Genomic DNA, 22,322 nt, shown 5'->3' on the forward strand with positions numbered 1-22,322 from the left:
AGGTGCCCAATGTGTGCGGGGGGCATGGTTGAGCGGGCACAGTGTGCGGAGGGCGTGGCCGAGCGGGCACAGTGTGCGGAGGGCGTGGCTGAGCGGGCACAGTGTGCGGAGGGCGTGGCCGAGCGGGCACAGTGTGCGGGGGAGTGGCTGAGCGGGCACAGTGTGCGGGGAGCGTGGCCGAGCGGGCACAGTGTGCGGGGGGCGTGGCCGAGCGGGCACAGTGTGCAAGGGCGTGGCCAAGGGGGCGGGGCCGAGCCGAGCGGCCAATGCGACGGTTGTCACTGTAATGATGTTATTTTGGAGCAAGACAGACAGACAGAATAAGGCAATTATATATATATATAGATGGGAATAACAGATGGACAGAACTGGAGAGGTGAGGACTCTGGAAATGTCTGGAGTGAGATTTATTACTGTGTCTCTCCATAACCAGGATTACACAGTAGTGAAGAAGACCTCTAGTGAGCGCTGTCAGGCCCCTGTGTCTGAGGGATGGGGAAGACCCCTGAGCCCAATCACGGGGCCTCCACATCAGCCCCCGATACATGAGGACATCAATGACCAGAAGATCCTAGAACTCACCTACAAGATGATTGAACTGCTGACTGGAGAGGTGACACTGCTGGGAATGCTGGGACATTATACAGTAACGCTATGAAGGGATCGGGGGTGACGGTATCATTGTATGTGTCAGGTTCCTATAAGGTGTCAGGACGTCACCGTCTATTTCTCCATGGAGGAGTGGGAGTATTTAGAAGGACACAAAGATCTGTACAAGGACGTCATGATGGCGGTTCCCCAGCCCCTCACATCACCAGGTAATAGACAGGACTAAATACACACGGCCTATAATTATCTGTATGTAAGGAATGAATTCAGTCCCTGTATGTGTCTCCTCCAGGTCTATCCAGTAAGAGGACAACACCAGAGAGATGTCCCCATCCTCTTCTCCCACAGGACTGTAAACAAGAAGATCCCGATGTTCCTCAGGATCATCAGGTAGATGGAGAGGAGCCATGAAATCCCCCTATGATGTGTAGACGGCTGTGAAGGTCTTGTGCTCAGTCTTGTTTTATCCTCCAGTATTATATGTGTTATACTTGTGTAATGAGAGCGGTGGAGATGGCAGGATTAGAGCTGATCATAGATGGGACTTCTCCATCTGTCTGTGACTTTTACAATATTTCTTTCAGGGGGAAGATCTGCCCCATAATAATACTACAGAGACATATGTGAGGGGTGATGAGCGGAGTAAAGAGGAGATTCCTACAGATGACCGCCCAGGTGAGTAGTGACCACTAAATGCAGAGAAGTCATAGATTCTTCTCAGTCACCGGCTGTGGCTGCTTTATCCGTGGTGTAGTCCGGCCATATCACAATAAAGTGGTCCCCATTCTTTCACTAAGCCAATGTGTTGAAATTGTCCCCATTACTTGGGCATTGGAGGTCCTTCTGTTGGAGTTAGAGGTTGCGTACTCACAGCTGCCCAGATTTCTAAACTACAAAGCCAAATAGCAGTGTAGCACCCAGGGATATGGGGTACTCGGTTCCGGGTTATGTACGCTCTGGGGATGTCACGATGGTGGCCGTTACCTGGTTCCGTGCCCGGGGCCCTTTTTGTAATGGGGGATTTTTACAGGGGATATTTGAATAGAGGTTATTCGTGACGCCACTTGCGGTGTTGCAGCTAAGTGTCTCTACTGTTGCTGATGGTATGAGCAACTAGTATGATAGTCCCTCCACAAGTAGGGTATTGCCCCAGCGGGTGTATGGTGCAGTGAGCGTCGGAAGAAGGAGTCCAGATATTGATTCAGTGCAACTGGTTTACTCACGTTGGGATGTTAACTGGTTGCCCGAGGCCGGCTGGTTTTGCCTCCAGGTCCCCTTCGTCCCAGTGCCAGTCTGGTTCTTTGGTACCTTCTTCCCCTGCACCTGTCTCTGGTAAGTGGGTCCCCCTGGTATGGAACACTGGGGGTTCCCGGTCTGTGGTTTGTCCACCTCTGTCCGCCTGACGGTAGCGTGATCCCTGTGGGGTTGCAGTCTCTGGTCCTTTCTCCAGTTCTCTCTTTGCTACTGAGTCTTCAAATTCTTTAGGGTCAGCAAGGTCCTTGATGGTCCCCTTTGCTGTGCAGGTGTTAATGACTCGCCCACCCCCAGGGCTATGGGACACCCGGTGCCGGGCCGGACTAGTCCGGTGGTAGTCAGTGGTGGCTGGGCCCGGCTCCGTGGCCCTGGTGGGTGTCAGTAGAATATGTGGCTTGAATTAAAGTTTGTGTTCGTGACGCCACCAGTGGTATGCGGCTAATAAGCTGCCGCTGCTGTATGAGGCCTCCGGGGGATGATATGGCAGCAATGGTGGTACTACTCCCCACAGGTGGAGCAGTGCCCCGGGGCACAGTTGGTGCTTGTGAGTGTCTATGCAGATGAAATAACAGAGGCAACTCCAAGGGTGCAGTTTCAAGTTCTTTACTCACAATTCTTGTCACAGTCCTGCAGGAACCCTTGGACTGCTGGGACCACTGTCAGGGACCTCCGCCGTTTCTGGGTGATTCTTGGAGTAAAAGCCGGTACCCTTCTCTTAAGTGTCTCTGTCTTCAGCTGTCTTCCTTAGCCTTGCCTTTGTAGGATGAACCTGGCTTGGCCTCCACAACAGCCTCCAGGCTGGGGGGTCACCTGTCGGCTGATTATCCCTTTTCTAGAGGTACTGCTGTGGGCTCTGGCCCGGGGAGCTTACAACTTTCCCTGGGCCTCGGTTTTTACTGTCTGGAGATGATTTTGCACTCCTCCGGTTTCTAGGGACCGTCCCCTGCTGCAGCTTGATCCCTCCACCGTTGTTCCTGTGGAACAGGCCACCGCAGCTCTACAGCTACCCGTGGCCCTGGGATCCCTTCTTTTCTCTGCTTGGTGTCACCTGGACCCTCTGAGTCCCAGGATCTTCACCAGGAAGCGTCTCTTTCTTTCCTTTCAGCCCCTGACTGACTTGGAGCTTTCTTTCCTTTCTTTTCTCCTCCTTGCCTGCCTCCAGCAGGCCTCCTCCTCCTTCCCCACTCTCTCTTCCACTGACTCCACTAGACCTTCCTCTCTGTGTCTGCACTCTTGTGGCTCCTCCCACCTCCCCAGTTGCTCTGTTCTACCCTATAGGAGCAGGGATGGGTCTTACGGCCCCTCCCAGCATGCAGCATGGGAGGGTTTTCTGCCACTATCCCTGGTCCCAGTGTGTTCCTAGCAATGGCTGTAGTGTAGATTTACCAGGGGACCGGTGTTCACTCCTTTCCTCACCCAGAATGGGGCATCACACCGCTGGATGGGGTGCAATGACCTGTGGCGATGGAAGCCTCAGGGGCGCCACACTCCCCCACAGCAAATCCCAGCACGTCCTCGGGCTGAAAAACAACAGAAAATGTGGAGAAACTGCAAAAACATTTTTACACGCGTGTAGAAAGAAAAACAATATAACATTTCTTCCCTTTATGGGAGGCACATATTGGTAAACGTTGCAAACTTCTTATAAAGAAAAACTGTGTGCACTTCCAGTCCATTGCACGGTTCGGGCACATCCCCCATAGTTCTGGTAGGGGGCACAACGGGTGCAACTAATTACATTTTTGGCTACTACAAGTCCAGTAGCCTGGCAGTTCGTTTCTCTCAGTCTACAAAGTGGAAAACAATACCAGCCACTAAGTCCAGTGGCCTGGTTACACAGGACACTTTACACATAACATTTTACCAGGGACCACATTCCAGTCTAGTGGCCCGGTACACATACACAGGGGGAGTGACTTCTTCAAAAAGTACAAGGGGCAGTAGGCAGGAAAGGGTGTCATCTTCGAAAAGAACATGAGGGCAGCACAAAAGGGACATCTTCACAAAGCATAAGGGGCAGACAGGGGCTATTTACAGTTCAGCATCTTCTTTTCCTTCTTACTCACGAGGATAGATGCGGGGGTCCCACTCCGGCATTGCTCCGGGCAACAGGTATGCCGATGAGATTATTGTCTGGGTCCCCTGGGTGCTGGCCACTGATCCTCTGCGGACAACTGCGGCCTGGGCGGGAATGGGGCTTCTTGCACGCGCAACACGGCGTTCCTGCAGAGGGCTACTTGTTTGCAGGGGGCTGTTGCTGTGATCTTTAGGGTCTTGCTTTGGCCGTGCACCCTGCATCAGACAAGCCATGGAGATCCGGGTCTGTGTCTCCTGCATGGCTGTTGCAGGCCCGCTGCTCCGTTCTGCGGCTTGGGCCTGCTTTGAGGTAGTGCTGCGGCTGCTGCTGACAGGGGAGACGCTGCACGCTGGCATAGTGCGGCGCCACTCCGGTTCTTTTGAGGACGTCTCCTCCCGCAGGATGTGTACGTGCAGGGCGTACCAGCCCCTGCTTTCCATCAGCCGGGTGTACTCCACAGCGTCACCCGGCTTAGCATCTCGCCCTGAGTGGCCTTTGGGCAGGTGTTCCTCAATATCACGTCGGGCCACAAAAACATCTTTACCCAGTCCGGGCTCTCTGATGAAGCCCCAGCCTCCTTCCTGTCGAAAGTCTACCACTAGGCCCCGTCTCACTGGGCCCTGTGACCCCTTGAGGGCCTTTCTGATTTGATCCTTGGAGGCCAGGTTGGACGCCTCCTCGGCCCTCCGCTTCTCCTCCCGGGCCTCCCGCTCCCGCTGGTACTCCTTCACCAATCTCTGGCAGGTCAGCTCATTTGCCAGGGGAGTCTCCTTGGGCCGCAGTGGCTGCTGTAGTCTCCCACTCTCAATGGGCGCCGCGTCCCAGTTCACTCCCGGAGATGTTGTTCCCAGGAGGCTTACAGGGGGACTCGGTAGGGGGCCCACTAACTGCGCGGGGTCCACCCCTCCCCAGGCGCCATCTTCGGGGGTTTCAAGTAGGCCTCCGGTGCCCCACCGGGCGTCAGCGGGGCTGGCTGGGAAAGCTAGCGGGACGGTGGAGGGACTGGGCGGTGGCGCTTGGTAGGGCCATGGGTCCGGACGGGTCAGGGTTTCAAATAGCTCACCCGGTCGCTGCTCTGCGGCCTCCATCCTGTGGCCCACGCTCTCCGGCACCATCGAGTTTCCACTCCGCCGGTCCACCTCCGTTTGCATGTTGTTCAGCCTCCGAGCCAGGATTCTCATTTCCTCCCGGAGCAGGTCCAGCTCGGGATCCATCTTCCCGGTCCCTGGTGCGTACTTCTGCAGCCTCTCTGCCATGCTGCCGACCTGGGGAACGCTTGCTGGAACACTGCTCGGGTGCTCGACCACGCCACTTGGCTGCACCCTTTCCCTTACCGGAGGCGGGGCCGGAGGCTGCACTATCATCTGGCGCCAGACTGGCGCCCAGCCCATCACGGCCAGCACCGCTTCGCTCGTTATCAGGTACATCTTCTTTATTTGCTGGTCTGGCATTTAGACTCTTCCTGCCAGCCGGCCAGCTTGTCTAGTCGCCATTGCTTCTTCCTCCGCCTTCCATGGCGGGCACCGCTTCGCGCTCTTTTTGCCAAGACCAAGGGGGCGGGGCTTCTCTTCGCGCCCTTTCTTCTGGCACGCCCCCCTTCTTCTCGCTCTTTGCAGCGCTAATGGCGGCAGTTTTCACAATGAAGCATGCAGTAACACAGTCTTTTCAGGCGCACAGTACCCGTCCTGGGCACGACATCCTGTTCGTGACGCCAAAGTTTACTCGCCCACCCAAGGGCTATGGGACACCCGGTGCCGGGCCGGACTAGTCCGGTGGTAGTCAGTGGTGGCTGGGCCCGGCTCCGTGGCCCTGGTGGGTGTCAGTAGAATATGTGGCTTGAATTAAAGTTTGTGTTCGTGACGCCACCTGTGGTATTGGGCTAATAAGCCGCCGCTGCTGTATGAGGCCTCCGGGGGATGATATGGCAGCAATGGTGGTACTACTCCCCACAGGTGGAGCAGTGCCCCGGGGCACAGTTGGTGCTTGTGAGTGTCTATGCAGATGAAATAACAGAGGCAACTCCAAGGGTGCAGTTTCAAGTTCTTTACTCACAATTCTTGTCACAGTCCTGCAGGAACCCTTGGACTGCTGGGACCACTGTCAGGGACCTCCGCCGTTTCTGGGTGATTCTTGGAGTAAAAGCCGGTACCCTTCTCTTAAGTGTCTCTGTCTTCAGCTGTCTTCCTTAGCCTTGCCTTTGTAGGATGAACCTGGCTTGGCCTCCACAACAGCCTCCAGGCTGGGGGGTCACCTGTCGGCTGATTATCCCTTTTCTAGAGGTACTGCTGTGGGCTCTGGCCCGGGGAGCTTACAACTTTCCCTGGGCCTCGGTTTTTACTGTCTGGAGATGATTTTGCACTCCTCCGGTTTCTAGGGACCGTCCCCTGCTGCAGCTTGATCCCTCCACCGTTGTTCCTGTGGAACAGGCCACCGCAGCTCTACAGCTACCCGTGGCCCTGGGATCCCTTCTGTTCTCTGCTTGGTGTCACCTGGACCCTCTGAGTCCCAGGATCTTCACCAGGAAGCGTCTCTTTCTTTCCTTTCAGCCCCTGACTGACTTGGAGCTTTCTTTCCTTTCTTTTCTCCTCCTTGCCTGCCTCCAGCAGGCCTCCTCCTCCTTCCCCACTCTCTCTTCCACTGACTCCACTAGACCTTCCTCTCTGTGTCTGCACTCTTGTGGCTCCTCCCACCTCCCCAGTTGCTCTGTTCTACCCTATAGGAGCAGGGATGGGTCTTACGGCCCCTCCCAGCATGCAGCATGGGAGGGTTTTCTGCCACTATCCCTGGTCCCAGTGTGTTCCTAGCAATGGGTGTAGTGTAGATTTACCAGGGGACCGGTGTTCACTCCTTTCCTCACCCAGAATGGGGCATCACACCGCTGGATGGGGTGCAATGACCTGTGGCGACGGAAGCCTCAGGGGCGCCACATTAACAGGTCGGCTTGAAGCTCTTTCCTGTCCTAGGGTCCTGTACCCTGTCGGTGCGTAGTTCCGGGAATACTTCACCGGCAACCACCTCTCCTGGGTACCAGGTCATTGTCAACCCGAGTCAGGATGTTGCTCAGTCACACCTCTCACTTTCACTGTCAACTTTTAACAGTCACCGCAGTTCTGACTATGTCTGCTCCCTTTCACTGCAGACTTCCTTCTCCTTTCTGTGTCCTGACTCCTCTCCACAGTTTGGGATTACCTGGGTTCTTGGTGTTACTGGCACTGGGGTTCTGAGTCCCTAAGGGTGTAGGCCCTGCATCCTGGTGGGTATGCAGAACTTTGTAGCACCCCGATGGATTAAGGTTCACTACATTAGCGTACATAGAATGTGCGGACAAGTAGAATGATATTATGATAGCCTGTAGGAAATATCGGAGGGTGATGATGCTGTTTCCTTCCTAGATTCCTGGCATTATATAAGATGAATCTACCTTCTCTGTATTTTGTGCTGCTGAATGTGATAATTTAGTCCCTACAACACCAGGTCCAGTCTTTTTGATCAAACTTTGCTTTTATGATAGACAACATTAAATGTCCAGTGAGATCCAAGTGTGAATTTCTGTACAATAGTTTCCCCTTAGGGTAAGTTCACACAGTGCGTTTTTCACGGCGTTTTTACGCGTTTTTTGGGTGCGTTTTTGCCCAGAAAACTGCATGACTTTGCTTCCCCAGCAAAGTCTATGAATTTTCATTTTTGCTGTCTGCACACAGCATTTTTTTTTAGCTGCGTTTTTGTAGTGCCCACAAAAACGCAGCATGTCAATTATTTTCGCGTTTTTCACTGCGTGTTCCACCCATTGAGTTCAATGAGCTGTTTAAAAACGCAATGAAAAACGCAAATTGCAAATATAGCTGCGTTTTAGTGCGTTTCTATGACTAAAAACGCAGCTATAAACGCAAGGGGTGAGTAGTAAAGTGACATGTACAGGAAGAGGATTCCTTCTGTCAGTAAACACAGAAGCATAAATCCTCCCGGTACCGCCACCGCTGCCCCCACTTCCCGCCGGTGCCATGTCTGCTCCCGTGCGGCGCCATGGCCGGGCAGGAGGTGGAAGCGGCTGTGAAATCAAAAGTGAACAGTAGAAAAAAAAAGTCATACTCACCTGTCTGCAGACTCCCGGTGCCATGTCCGCTGCCTGCTCCTCTCCCGGTACCGCCACCTTTGCTCCGGCTGTGTGCTGGCTCCCAGTCAGCACGTTCGATGGATACAGGACCTGGCGGTGATCACCTGATGCGGTCACATGATGCGGCACCTGACGCATCAGCTGATCGCAAGTCTCGCGGTGAAACCCGGCTTTTACCGCCCGGCTGGCTATCAGCTGATGCCGTCAGGAGACCGCTTCACTGATTACCGGCAGCTCCTGGTGCGATCGGACAGGAGTCAGAGCGCAGATGTGTGTATTTTTTTTTTTTTTTTGCACCGATGCATCAGCTGATTGTATAAACGGCTTTTATACAATCAGCTGCTGTGTCATGTGATTCAGGTCCTTGAACCTGACACATCATCTGATTGCTTTGCCTTCCAGCAAACCGATCAGATGATATTGAATCCGGATTGGACAGCGCGGGACCCTTGACCCAGGATTACTGCGGAGGGGTGAGGGGGGGGGTTTATTTCAATAAAGATGGAGTCACTAATTGTGTTGTGTTTTATTTCTAATAAAAATATTTTTCTGTGTGTTGGTTTTTTTTATCTTTACTAGAAATTCATGGTGGCCATGTCTAATATTGGCGTGACACCATGAATTTCGGGCTTAGGGCCAGCTGATAATATACAGCTAGCCCTAACCCCATTATTACCCAGCGAGCCACCCGGCATCAGGGCAGCTGGAAGAGTTGGATACAGCGTCAGAAGATGGCACTTCTATGAAAGCGCCATTTTCTGGGGTGGCTGCGGACTGCAGTTCGCAGCAGGGGTGCCCAGAAAGCATGGGCACCCTGCGCTGTAGATTCCAATCCCCAGCTGCCTAGTTGTACCAGGCTGGACTCAAAAAATTGGGCGAAGCCCACGTCATTTTTTTTTAAAATTATTTCATGCAATTCATGAAATAAAAAAAAAAGGCTTCCCTATATTTTTGGTTCCTAGCCAGGTACAAATAGGCAGCTGAGGGTTGGGGGCAGCCCGTACCTGGCTAGCATGCAAAAATATGGTGAAGCCCACGTAATTTTTTTGGGGGGCAAAAAACCCCTGCATACGGTCCTGGATGGAGGATGCTGAGCCTTGCAGTTCTGCAGCTGCTGTCTGCTCTCCTGCATACACTAGTGGATGGAGTATGCTGAGCCTTAGTTCTGCTCCCCCTGCCTCTCCCTCCAGCATACAGTCCTGGATGGAGCATGCTGAGCCTTCTAGTTCTGCAGCTGTCTGCTCTCCTGCATACACTAGTGGAGAATGAAGAACATATTGAAGAAGGAAATGACAGACCTTTTTTTTTTCTTCAACAATCTTTATGACATTGTTCACTGAAAAAAAAACGCATAAAAACGCAGTGAGCAAAATTGCAGCAAAACGTAGCAAAAAACGCACCAAAACGCGGTAAAAACGCATGCGTTTTTGCCACGTTTTTTTGACGCGGGTGCGTCTTTGCACGTTTTTTGACACAAAAAATGCACAAAAACGCTGCGTCGAAATAACTGAGTGTGTGAACTTAGACTTATTTTGACTTTTCAGTTTTCTTTAAAACTGATTAACTTCAACAGAATTGCAATAAACTGCAAAAAAAAGACCATTCCCCATCTGCCGTGATCTATCCCTCAGCTGTGCATGGCTGATGGCTCTAATATACAGATAAGAGCCACCGAGCCCATCCTCTAATCACCCAGAGTTGTGTCACCGCTCGTTACTAATTATTTTACTGATGAAGACTGATGAATTTGACTATTTCAGTACATTTGTTATTGTCTATACTCACACTTATTCACTATTTATTGGCTTCATCTTTAACACCATACTGTACATACACACATCTTCTAATCATATTATAAAGCTTCTATGAAATCGTCATATAGACACAGATAATTATGAAACGACATCTATACTTTGATTATTTACACACACACACACACACACACAGATAAACTTATTACATCTGGACAAACGGCCCATAGCCCAGCCCTACCCTCACAGTCCCCCCTTAATAAAATATCTGTGACTGTTGTCAACCTTAAATTTTTAAAACTTTATCATTTAGACATATTTCATTTGGAACTTATCTGTGAACCACCCCTGTTTCGAATACGTTTTCCAGTTTGGAGCTCCCTCTTGTGGTCCGTGCTGGCGGTGCAATTGATGTGTGGAAGGGAAGCGACACACCTGCAGAGGACTGGCAATCAGGGTCTGATTGGGCTATTTAACTTAGTAGCTTTCTCTTGTTACTTGTCAATTGCTCCTGTGTGTCCAGTACATTCTGCAACCAGCTCTGCTCACTTCCTGAACTTCCCTCAGATAAGTGGTCTTGGACCTCTGCTGTTTGTTTACTACCTTTTGTTGTTCTGCTTTGATACTATGCATGATTCCTAATTTGTCTGTGTGGAGTTCGTGGTGGAATGGGATCATTCCCTGCTGCTACTTAGCGCCATGATTCTGCAAGATTTGTGTTTTGTCATGCATGGTATTATTCAGTCCCTCATCTGTATTAGTGTTTTTTGGATTCCAGTAACATCTGAGTGCTGGTACAGTGGAGGAGAGGTTTAGTAACCTCAGGATTTTTCCATATCAGTAGTGCTAGTATTCATTAGGGTTTTTACGGCTGCAGACAGTTGGGCTTTCCTATCCTTTTCTATAAAGATAGTTTGGGCCTCACCTTTGCTAAAATTTGTCCTTTCTGGCTTTGTATTGTGTTCTTCTATATCACCGTAGCCTTTACATGTGGGGGGCTATCTATCTATCTTTGGGGACTACTCCGAGGCAGATTAGCTTTCTTATATTTCTATCTGTGAGATTATTTAGTTCTCCGGCTTTGTCAAGGCGTCCAGGTCATCGTAGGCACGCCCCACGGCTAATGTTAGTTGTGTATCAGGATTAGGTCTGCAGTCTATTAAGTTTCCAGCCACTCTGTTACCTTTTTGGGATTCTGCATTATTGTATCCTCCTCGGTCCCTGAATCATAACACCCCCCCCCCTTGGTTGTAATTAAATGTAATTGGTCCAACTATAGATGTAATACTTTCATTAGGGCACATTATCCTGACCAAGGAAGGTTGAATCTAGATCTTATCTTGAGATCAGCACATAACCAAAAAACATCTGCTACAGATTGTCTGTGGTTATTTTTCCAGATATTAAACGAGACGGAGGATACTTACATAACGTATTTTTCGTTTTATAAGACGCACCTGATTATAAGACGTAACCCCAAATTTGGTGAAGGAATAGAGAATTTAATAAATGGGGTCCGTCTTATAATGCCAGTGTCCGTCTAACAAATCATATAGGTTATATGTCCCTCATAGCCCCCCGTCCTAAAATTAGCCCCATTAATCTGGATATGGCCACCTTATATTGACTATAGCCCCCTTGTGCTGGCACACATCCCCCAGTGATGCCACATGTCCCTTATGCCTGGCACACGACCACTGTGGCTGGCACAATCCCCCCTGTGATGCTACATGTCCCCTATGGCTGGCATATGTCCTCTATGGCTGGCACATGGCCCCCTGTGGCTGGCACACATCCTCTATGGCTGGCACACGGCCCCCTGTGGCTGGCACACGTCCTCTGTGGCTGGCACACGGCCCCCTATTGCTGCACATCGCCCACTGTGGCTGGCACACAGCCCCCTATTGCTGCACATGGCCCACTGTGGCTGGCATACATCACCCTGTGTTAGATATCGCCCCCATGCTGCTGCTTATAGTAAAATAAACTCTTTCCTTACCTTCTCCAGCACTGTCCTCCCTCGTGTCTCCCTCCGTGTGGTTGAGCTTCGGCCTCCTGCTCTTCCTGGTTCTCAGTGCTGGTCATGTGATCGGTACAGCAGAGTGACATCTCTGCGTGCCTGATCACAGCAGCAGGAGGGAGACCGGGGAGACACGCTGGAGGAGGTTAGTAAAGCGTTTTTTATTTTACTATGGGCAGCAGCATGGGGGCCACATCTAACACAGGGGGGCATGTGCGATAAAAGGGGAGCACATGCACATATAATATGTGCCGCTCCCGCAGCCCTTCACCGCGGTGCCAGTTTCAGCACCACGATGATGGACAGCGGCTCTGCATATTATATGAGCAGGAGATCTAAGGCTGCAGCCGTCACCAGCTCACCAGCCTCTACCAGCCTCCCTCAGCCACCACCACCGCTCCAGAGCGGCCCCCACCTCCCCTGGAACCTGCAGTATATAATCCGTATATTCAGATTATAAGACGCACCCCCTACTTTCCCCCAAAATTTGGGGGAACAACAGTGCGTCTTATAAAGTGAAAAATACGGTAGTTACATAGTTACTTAGGTTGAAAAAAGACCTAGGTCCATCTAGTTCAACCTTCCTCAACCAGTTCTACATTTGGTCACTAAGTCATTTATAACCAACAATGTTGTGTGTACTGAGGAAATCATCCAGCCCTTTTTTAAAAGCTGTTATAGTATCTGCCATTACTACCTCTTGTGGTAGGGCATTCCACAGTCTGACTGCTCTAACTGTAAAGAACCCTTTCCTATTTAGCTGCCGGAATCGCTTTTCTTCCACTCGCAGTGTTTGCCCCCTGGTCCGTAGTATTGTCTTTGGAAGAAATAAGTCATGTGCCAGTCCTTTATATTGACCACACATGTATTTATACAAATAAATGAGATCTACTCTGAGACGTCTTTTTTTTCTCAGCTAAACATATCTAACTTTTTCAACCTGTCATCATATGGGAGACCTTCCATTCCTTGTAGTAGTCTAGTTGCCCACCTTTCAACTGACTCTAACTTCTGAATGTCCTTTTTAAAATGTGGAGCCCAAAACTAGATCCCATATTCCAGATGTGGCCTTACAGGTGATTTATAGAGGAGTAACAATACGTTGGGATCACGGGATCTAATCTCTCTTTTTATACACCCTAAAATCTTGTTTGCTTTAGCAGCTGCTGCTTGGCATTGAGTACTGTTGCTCAGCTTATTTTTAATGAGAATACCCAAGTCCTTCTCCTGTTCTGGAGTCCCGAGTTTACTTCAATTTAATGTATACGCAGTTATAGGATTACTCCATCCTAGGTGCATTACTTTACATTTATCAACATTAAATCTCATTTGCCAAGTATCTGCCCATTCTGACATCTTATCCAGATCTTTTTGTAATATTGTACTATATAGGTAAGTTTATAAAATCCTACATAGTTTGGTGTCATCAGTAAAGACTGACACTTTACTATCAATCCCATCCACAAGGTCATTAATAAAGATATTAAAAAGAATCGGTCCTAGCACAGATCCCTGCGGCACCCCACTGCTGACTATAGCTCATTTAGAGAAAGTACCATTTATGACTACTCTTTGTTTCCTATCTTGTAGCCAACGCCTTACCCAGTTGCATATAGTTTCCCCTAGTTCTTGCTTCTGGAGCTTTAGTTTAAGGCTATTATGTGGTACAGTATCAAATGCCTTTGCAAAGTCTAAATAAATCACATCAGCTGCATTACCAATATCCAGGTTTGCACTTCCCCCCTCATAGAACCCCAACATGTTGGTTAGATATGACTTATCTTTCATGAATCCATGCTTTTTTTGAGTTATTATATTATTTTTGCAATATATTTTTGCATGTCATCCCTTAAAATGCCCTCAAAAACGTTGCACACTACTGATGTCAGACTTACTGGACGGTAGTTGCCTGGATCCAGCCTCTTACCTTTCTTAAATATCGGTACCACATCAGCAATCCTCCAATCCTGAGGAACCAACCCTGTTAGAAAGCGAGTCTAAAAAGATGAGATACAGCAGTCTGTTGATTACGGAGCTCAATTCCCTCAATATTCGTAGATGATGCCATCTGGCCCTGGGGATTTGTCACTGTTTAATTTACTCAGACGCAGGCATACTTCTTCTTGTGTTAAATTAATTATATCGGGTGGTGAACTTTGATTTTTCACTTGTTGAATGATCCCTGGTACAGTCAGTTCCTTGGTGAACACTGATGAGAAATAACTATTTAATATCTCAGTCTTTTGTTTGTCCTGTATAACTAACTAGTTATTATATTTTAAATGGCCGATACTATCCTTTGTTTTCCTTTTGGCATTAATGTATTTATAAAAGATTTTGGGATTTATTTTAATATCCTTGGCGATTTTTGTTTCAGTAGCTAATTTTGCTTGCTTGATGTCTTTTTTACATTTCCTATTGATATCTTTATACTTCTGAAATGCTATTTCTGTATTCTCAGCCTTTAAGATTTTAAACGCCCTTTGTTTGTTTTTTATACTTTGTACAGTCTTATTTATCCAAAGTGGTTTCTTTTTATTCCTGGACATTTTATTACCAGAGGGTATACGTTTTTTACAGGACTCTAGTAGTATATCCTTAAACTTACCCCATTTATGTTCAGTATCCCCAGTTACCATGACTTTGTCCCAATCTACACATTTAAGCTCTTCCCTTAATTTGTTGAAATCAGCTTTCCTAAAATTCCAGGTTTCAGCATTTCCCCTTTGAAATGTTCTATTGAATATTACATTGAAGCTTACCATATTATGATCGCTGGTGCCCAAGTGCTCCCAGACCTGTAGATCTGAAATTGTGTTTGGTCTGTTTGACAGGACCAGATCTAGCAAATTATCTCCCCTGGTCGATTCATCTACCATCTGAAAGAAGAAATGGTCTTAATTGTAGATAAGAACTTACAGCTTTTAGCACAACCAGTAGATTCTATGTCCCACTGTATGTCTGGATAGTTGAAATCCCCCATAATAAGAACCTGATTATTATTATTAGCTGCCTTTTCAATTTGTTGCAGCATTTCACCCTCTATTTGTTCAGGTATGTTAGGAGGCTTATAGCAACTCCAATTAGAATTTTTCCATTATTCCCCTCCCCATGTACATTTACCCATACGGACTCTACATTGTTGCAGTTCCCCCCCAATGTCATCATTCAACACAGGTTTTAGGTGACATTGGGGGGAACTGCAACAATATAGAGTCCGTATGGGTAAATGTACATGGGGAGGGGAATAATGGAAAGATTCTAATTTTGGTTGGTGTAAGTCTATCCAGGGCCACCTCGTGAACCTTGGTGATCTGCTCTTGATAAAGAGCCAAAGCGTGATGAGGCTTCATGTGAACAGTTTGTGACACTGATTCAGAGAAGCCTTCTGAGATCATGGGTGGAATGGCAGCCGCTCTCTGCTTCAGTTGTTTCAGGTCCATCGGTATCTGAGATGTGACGTTAACTCGCGTGTCACTGCCAGTGCTCAGCAGACTGGACCATGGAGACATTAACCTGATGTGATGGGGTCTTTCAAAACTTTTCCCGATATTCGAGAGTCCATAGCTGGCATTTTGTATTAAGGAAAATCACTGAATATATTCATATATGAGTCAGTAGGAAACAATAACATTCATAAATATATTAGGCTACATCAACTAAACCACATATTTGGGTCTGTGATATGGCTGAATTAAGTATTTCAGGTTAGTCAATTCATACCCTCAACAACAGAAGCTGACGTCACTGGAGCAGATCCCAGATAAGATGTGACACATTTGCAGAAGACTTGATGTGACAGAACAGCAGAAAACCAGAGCAGGAGAAAGTCCCATAAAGGGACTCCATTTTGGAAAGTATAGCCTTCAGTGACGCAGTGGATGTTGGAGTGAAAATTGCAAATACAGTATATCACAAAGGTTAATACACCCCTCATTTTTTTGTAAATATTTAATTGTATATTTTCATGGGACAACACTGACGATCTGACACTTTGATGCAATGCACAGTAGTCAGTGTACAGCTTGTATAACAGTGTAATTTTGGTGTGTCCTTTAAATGACTTAACACACTTCCATTAATGTCAAAACTGCTGACAACAAACATGAGTACACCTCTAAGTGAAATTGCCAAACTGTGCTCAAAATGACAATATTTCATGTGGTCACCATTACTTCCCAGCACTGCCTTAATTCTCTTGTGCATGGAGTTCACTAGAACGTCACAGGAGCCGCTGTATCCTCTTCCATGATGATATCACAGATCTGGTGAATGTTAGAGACTTTCTGCTCCTCCACCTTCCATTTGAGGAGACCCCACAGATGCTCAATAGGGTTCAGGTCTGGAGACATGCTTGACCAGTCCAGCACCTTTAACCTCAGTTTGTTTAGCAATGCAGTGGTCGTCTTGGAGGTGTGTTTGGCATCGTTATAATGTTGGAATACTCTGTTTTGCCATTGACAGATGATGGAACTGAGTGGGGGCTTGTTTTTGTGGGAGAGGAAGTTTATATTGGTATCATATTCACCTACATAACATTTTAGGTGGTGTACCATACTCTACTGGTTCATGCCATGAGGTCTTCTATTAGACTGTGAGCTGTTATTGTCTTAGCAAATAATTCTATTTTACTACATAACTTGCTGTTTCTATAGACGTTTTAAGTAGAAATGTTTAAAAATATTAATTTCAAGCATATTTTATGAAAAAAATAACAGATTTTATTCCTAGCAGATGACTGTACCACGAGACCAGTGGGACAACTGACATCTTCAATTTATAAATCAGATGACTTTGAGATCACACAAGATTCAACTAAAGCAAATGCCATTATTCCAGATATCCCATCTTTCTTTCACAGCAAAGATCTATCATCTGATTCTATGAAACAGGTCCTCTCTTCTGAATCATTACAGACTACTAAAATTAATAAAAGTCACAAAAGAGGCATTAGAAAACCAACTGATCTTAAAGAAAAGGAGCCAATTTCACAATTAAAAAATGGAAATAGTTTTCCTCCAGAAACATCATTTGTAAAACATCAAAAAATTCACACAGTGGAGAAGAGATTTTCTTGTTCCATTTGTAAGAAATATTTTAATCATAAATCAAACCTTGTACAACATCAGAGAACTCACACAGGGGAGAAGCCATATTCATGTTCAGAATGTGGGAAATGTTTTAACCTGAAATCAAATCTTGTTACACATAAAAGTACTCATACAGGGGATAAGCCATATTCATGTTCAGAATGTGGGAAATGTTTTACACAGAAATCAAAACTTGTTATACATCAAAGAACTCACACAGGAGAGAAGCCATTTTCATGTTCAGAATGTGGGAAATGTTTTATCCGGAAATCACATCTTGTTACACATCAAAGAACTCACACAGGTGAGAAGCCATTTTCATGTTCAGAATGTGGGAAATGTTTTATCCGGAAATCACATCTTGTTATACATCAAAGAACTCACACAGGTGAGAAGCCTTTTTCATGTTCAGAATGCGAGAAAAGTTTTAGCCACAAATTAAGTCTTGTTAGTCATGAGATAATTCATACTGGGGAGAAGCCATATTCATGTTCAGAATGTGGAAAATGTTTTAACTGGAAATCAAGTCTTGTTACACATCAAAGAACTCATACGGGGGAGAAGTCATATTCATGTTCAGAATGCGGGAAAGGTTTTAGCCACAAATTAAGTCTTGTTAGTCATGAGATAATTCATACTGGGGAGAAGCCATATTCATGTTCAGAATGTGGAAAATGTTTTAACTGGAAATCAAGTCTTGTTACACATCAAAGAACTCATACGGGGGAGAAGTCATATTCATGTTCAGAATGTGGAAAATCTTTTAACCGGAAATCAACTCTTGTTACACATCAAAGAACTCATATGGGGGAGAAGTCATATTCATGTTCAGAATGTGGAAAATGTTTTAACCAGAAATCAAGTCTTGTTACACATCAAAGAACTCATACGGGGCAGAAACCTTTTTCATGTTCAGAATGTGGGAGATGTTTTAACACCAAATCAGATCTAATTAGACATCAGAGAACTCACACAGGGGAAAAGACGTTTTCATGTGTAGAATGTGGGAAATGTTTTGCAAGTAGATCAACTCTTCTTTATCACCAGAGCAGTCACAGAGAGTAGAAGCATTTTTCATGTTCAGAATGTGGGAAATGTTTTCCCCAGAAATTGCATCTTATTAGACACCAAATAACTCACACAGGGGAGAAGCCTTTTTCATGTTCAGAATGTTTTAAACACAAGTGGAACTTTCTTAAACATCAAAAATCCCACACAGGGAGTATCCATTATCATACCTAGAATGGGAAAAATGAAAACAAGGAAACTCATATTTTCTTGACCATCAATAATAACTTGCACAGGGACAAAATAAATATTTTATTGACAGATTGTCCAAAAATCACATAACAGACAGTCGTATAATTAAATGAGGAAGGGAAATTACTTTGGAACTTACCATATTTTTTGGACTATAAGATGCACTTCTAACAAAAACATTTCAGTCATAGGATCAATCACATACCCTGTAAGGGACTGTAAAATGGGGTGATGTGTACACAGTGTGTGTGTGTGTGTATATAACTGTATATACAGTGAAGATCACAATTTTCTAAAAGTTGCGATCACTGTGTAGTACTACGTGATTATATGCTAATATGAGGAAATTCACAGTATTTTAAACTTATTTCATAAATTGTTTTTTTTCAAAAGCACATAAAAATGTAAATGAAATAAATGTAAATAAACACTGATCAAAATTACAGAACACTTTCAGATACCTGCAAGTTATTGGTGTTAATCTGGCACCTAGTGCTAATTTCCTTAATTATCTGACAAACCCTGTTGGCAGCCTAACTTTTCAGTTTGCACTGACTTTGCAGAAATGGTCTGCCATTACAAAGTGATTGAAACACACCGGCAGCAGGTTATCCATATGAAGGCCTAAGGGGTAACCCTAACAGCCCTAGCAAGAGAATTTGGTTGTTGCAAGTCTGTGATTTGGAGAATATTGCATCTTTACAACATCACGAACTCTTTCAATTCCCCAAAGAAGACTGGTCGCTCTCGCAAGAGAGGACAGGATAATGTGGAGAATATCCATGGGTAATTGTTTCAGCACTGCAGCTAGAATTGCTCGCCAGTTCAGCACCAAACAGGGTAAGGATCTGTCTCGTCATACAATGTCACGATGTTTAAGAGCATTTGGATTGAAAGCCCACTCTGCAGTGACCAAACCTCTCATTAGCAGAAAGAATCAAAAGGCTGAACTCACCTTTTGTGAGGAGCATGTTGTGTGGACAGAGAAGAAGTGCTCCATAGATAGCGATGAAAGCAAATTTAATTTATTTGGGTCCGATGGGAAACATTATGTTCGTCAACGAACTGGAGAAAGACTAAACCCAAAGTGTGTTAAGAAGTCAGTGAATGGTGGTGGAGGACGTGTCATGGTTTGAGGAATGTTTTCTGCAGCAGGATTTGGACCTCTCATACAGCTACATGGAAGAGTGAATGTAAGTGTGTATCAGAACCTTCTTCAACAACACGTGGTTCCTTCCTTGCGTTCATCCCTCAATCATCCAGCAGTTTTCATGCAGGACAATGCCCCCTGTCATACAACAAATTGGGTAAAGCAGTTCCTTGAAACAGAAAACATTGAAACAATGAAATACTTGCCCAGTGTCCTGATCTAAACCCAATAGAAAAGCTCTGGAACATCCTTGGTGACAAAGTTATTACATTGTTTCTGAAAAAAGCGAGTCATCAGACATTGTTCTCTAATTTTGATCTCCATTGTATTTAGTAGAGCTGTATGTAAATGTGCTTATGTAGCAGAACTGAGCGTGCATATACTGTCCATGCAGCAGTGTTGTGTGTAAATAAATTTACAACTTTTATTTTCTATATATAATGAAATATAAATTGCTTTTGTTTTTTAACCCCTTTACGCCCAAGGGCGTACCGGTACGTCTTTGGTCGCCTATCTCCAGTTACTGCGGGCTCTGGTGGTGAGCCCGAGGAAACCTCTGCATATGTTTGGGTATCAGGTGTGGGTATCAGGCTCAGGTGTATCGGAGATCCACCCGCACCTGTTAACCCTTTTAGATAGCGCTGTAAAACACTGACAGCACGACTTAAATGGCCGCAGTGGGGATTGTGCCATTTCCCACCACCATCGGCTGTCCCGTGACATGATCACGGTGCGCCAATGTGTTTCCATGGTAGCGCGGGGTCAGCTGATGACCCCTGAAACTGCCATGGTAAACTTCCTGGGAGAGCCGACAGATCGCCAGCACTCACAGGAAGCAGCATTTCTGAAATGCTTAGGAAATCGGACTATGCAGTGATAACGTCCCCTAGGGGACTAGGAAAATAAATAAAAAATGTTAATAAAAAGTTTTTAAAAAATAATAGGAAGAAAAAAAATAACAAAAAAGCTAAAAATTCAAATGACCCTCCTGAAAATATAACCGTTAATAAAAATAAAAAAAACTACGCATATTTGGTATCAAGAAAAAAGAGAACAAGAGTTTCTATAGAAGAAATTGTACAAAAAATGTTCTTATAAAGAAGGTGAACATCCATTTAGTCTAAAAACATATTAAAACACCAGGACCATGCCCCGAGATAGATAGACACCACTTAGGGACTCATGAAACTAATTACATTTTATGATTGTACAGATGGCACAATCATCATAATATCAGAATATAGTATCTCCATAGTGGACTATAACTAGGTACAACATGAAGTCAGATCCACTCAAAAAGCTTAAAGCATACAGAGATGTAATACTGGAGTAGGGCATGCAAAAGTGGCGGTGGTAAAGCTGAATTCGGTAACAGGTCACAGGAAATGGAACCTCGAAACGCCCAACGCACGTTTCGATACATCGGTTTTCAATCTTCATCAGGGGACAGGTGCCTCTAATCTTTAAGTGCTGTCTATCTATCTCGGGGCATTGTCCTGGTGTTTTAATATGTTTTTAGACTAAATGGATGTTCACCTTCTTCATAATAATTTTTTTTGAACAATTTTAGCACTATAAAACTCTTGTTCTCTTTTCTCTTAATACCATGGTTCTGAGTTTGTGCTGTATGTGGGGATTTAGCAGAATCCATGCCCACATCCAAATTTGTATGGTGTTATGGAGTTTTTTGCTCAAATATTTGGTATCGCTACGTTCAGAAATGCCTGATCAATCAAACTATAAAACTAGTTAATATGATTAGTACACGGCGTGGCGAGAAAAAAAATTCCAAACACCAAAAATTGTGAGGGGGGTTTTATTTCCACAAACAGGCGATCAAAACATAGCATGTGCACAAAAATGATTTAATTAAAAACGCCAGCTCAAGACGCAAAAAAAGCCATCACAGACCCAGATCCCAAAAAATGAGAACGCAACGGGGCTCGGAAAATGGTGACAAAGGCACAACTTCTGAATTTTTTAACCCCTTAGATAAAAGTAAGACTGTGTGTACATGTAGCAGATTTTTTTTCTGCAGAAAAAGCATGTCTTGGCAGAAAGAAGCTGCTGAAAAAAGCCCCGTGTGCACAGCACTTCAGGAGGCTCATAGTCTTTGCTGGGAAGCTTTTTCCTTGCAGTATTGATTAAAATCTGAAAGGAAAAAAGCATGAAAAAAGCATGAAAAAAGCAACGTGTGCACAGAGCCTATGTTTGGTATCTACAAACTCGTACCGACCTGAGGCTTCACACCAACATGTCAGTTTTACCATATAGTGAACACTGAGAAAAAAGACTCCAAAACCAATAGCGCAACTACACTTTTTTTCTGCAATTTCACCGCACTTGGATTTTTCCCACCATTTTTCAGTGCACTATATGGTAAAAATAACGATTTCATTCAAAACTACAACTCGTCCTGTAAAACACAAGACCTCATATGGCAAGATTGACGGAAAAATAAAAAAGTTATGGCTCTTGGAAGAAGGAGAGGAAAAAATGTAAATGAAAAATGGAAGATTGCCTGGGGGTGAAGGGGCTATTCACTAAGGTAATGGTGACAAAACAGTTCACATTGTAAGTGAAGACCACGGAGTGAGGACACTAGATAATGATATCAGGCACCAGGAGCGGTTTACAAGTGTTGCAGTGGCGTAACTAGAGTTTGATGTGCCATGGTGCAAAATTTGGACCGGGGCCCCCCCCTCCACGTACACCGACACTTATGGGTACTTTGCACGTTGCGATATTGCACCTGCGATATCGTCGGGGTCAAATCGAAAGTGACTCACATCCGGCGCCGGTAACGATGTCGCAACGTGTAAAGCCTAGGAGAGAAGATGAACGAGTGTGAAACAGTCAAAAATCGTTGGTGATCTGTGTCACATCGTTCATTTTCATTATGTTGGTGCGTCCGCAGGTACGATGTTGTTTGTCGTTCCTGCAGCTCCACACATCGCTGTGTGTGTGAAGCCGCAGGAGCGACAAACATCTCCTTAC

The 22,322-nt window shown here is 45.8% G+C and overlaps 1 protein-coding gene across 1 annotated transcript; it reads left to right on the forward strand.

The window, feature by feature from the left end:
- The first annotated feature begins 722 nt into the window (after window positions 1–722).
- Window positions 723–19,766, forward strand: LOC142261054 (uncharacterized). The gene is made up of 4 exons (XM_075332095.1): window positions 723–818; window positions 902–999; window positions 1,194–1,284; window positions 16,557–19,766. Exons 1-4 carry the CDS (start codon window positions 734–736, stop codon window positions 17,978–17,980), a joined length of 1,698 nt encoding a protein of 565 aa, XP_075188210.1. The 5' UTR covers window positions 723–733; the 3' UTR covers window positions 17,981–19,766.
- The last annotated feature ends 2,556 nt before the right edge of the window (window positions 19,767–22,322 follow it).

This window comes from Anomaloglossus baeobatrachus, unplaced genomic scaffold (assembly GCF_048569485.1).
Source record: "Anomaloglossus baeobatrachus isolate aAnoBae1 unplaced genomic scaffold, aAnoBae1.hap1 Scaffold_205, whole genome shotgun sequence".
NCBI classification, from domain to species: Eukaryota; Metazoa; Chordata; class Amphibia; order Anura; family Aromobatidae; genus Anomaloglossus; species Anomaloglossus baeobatrachus.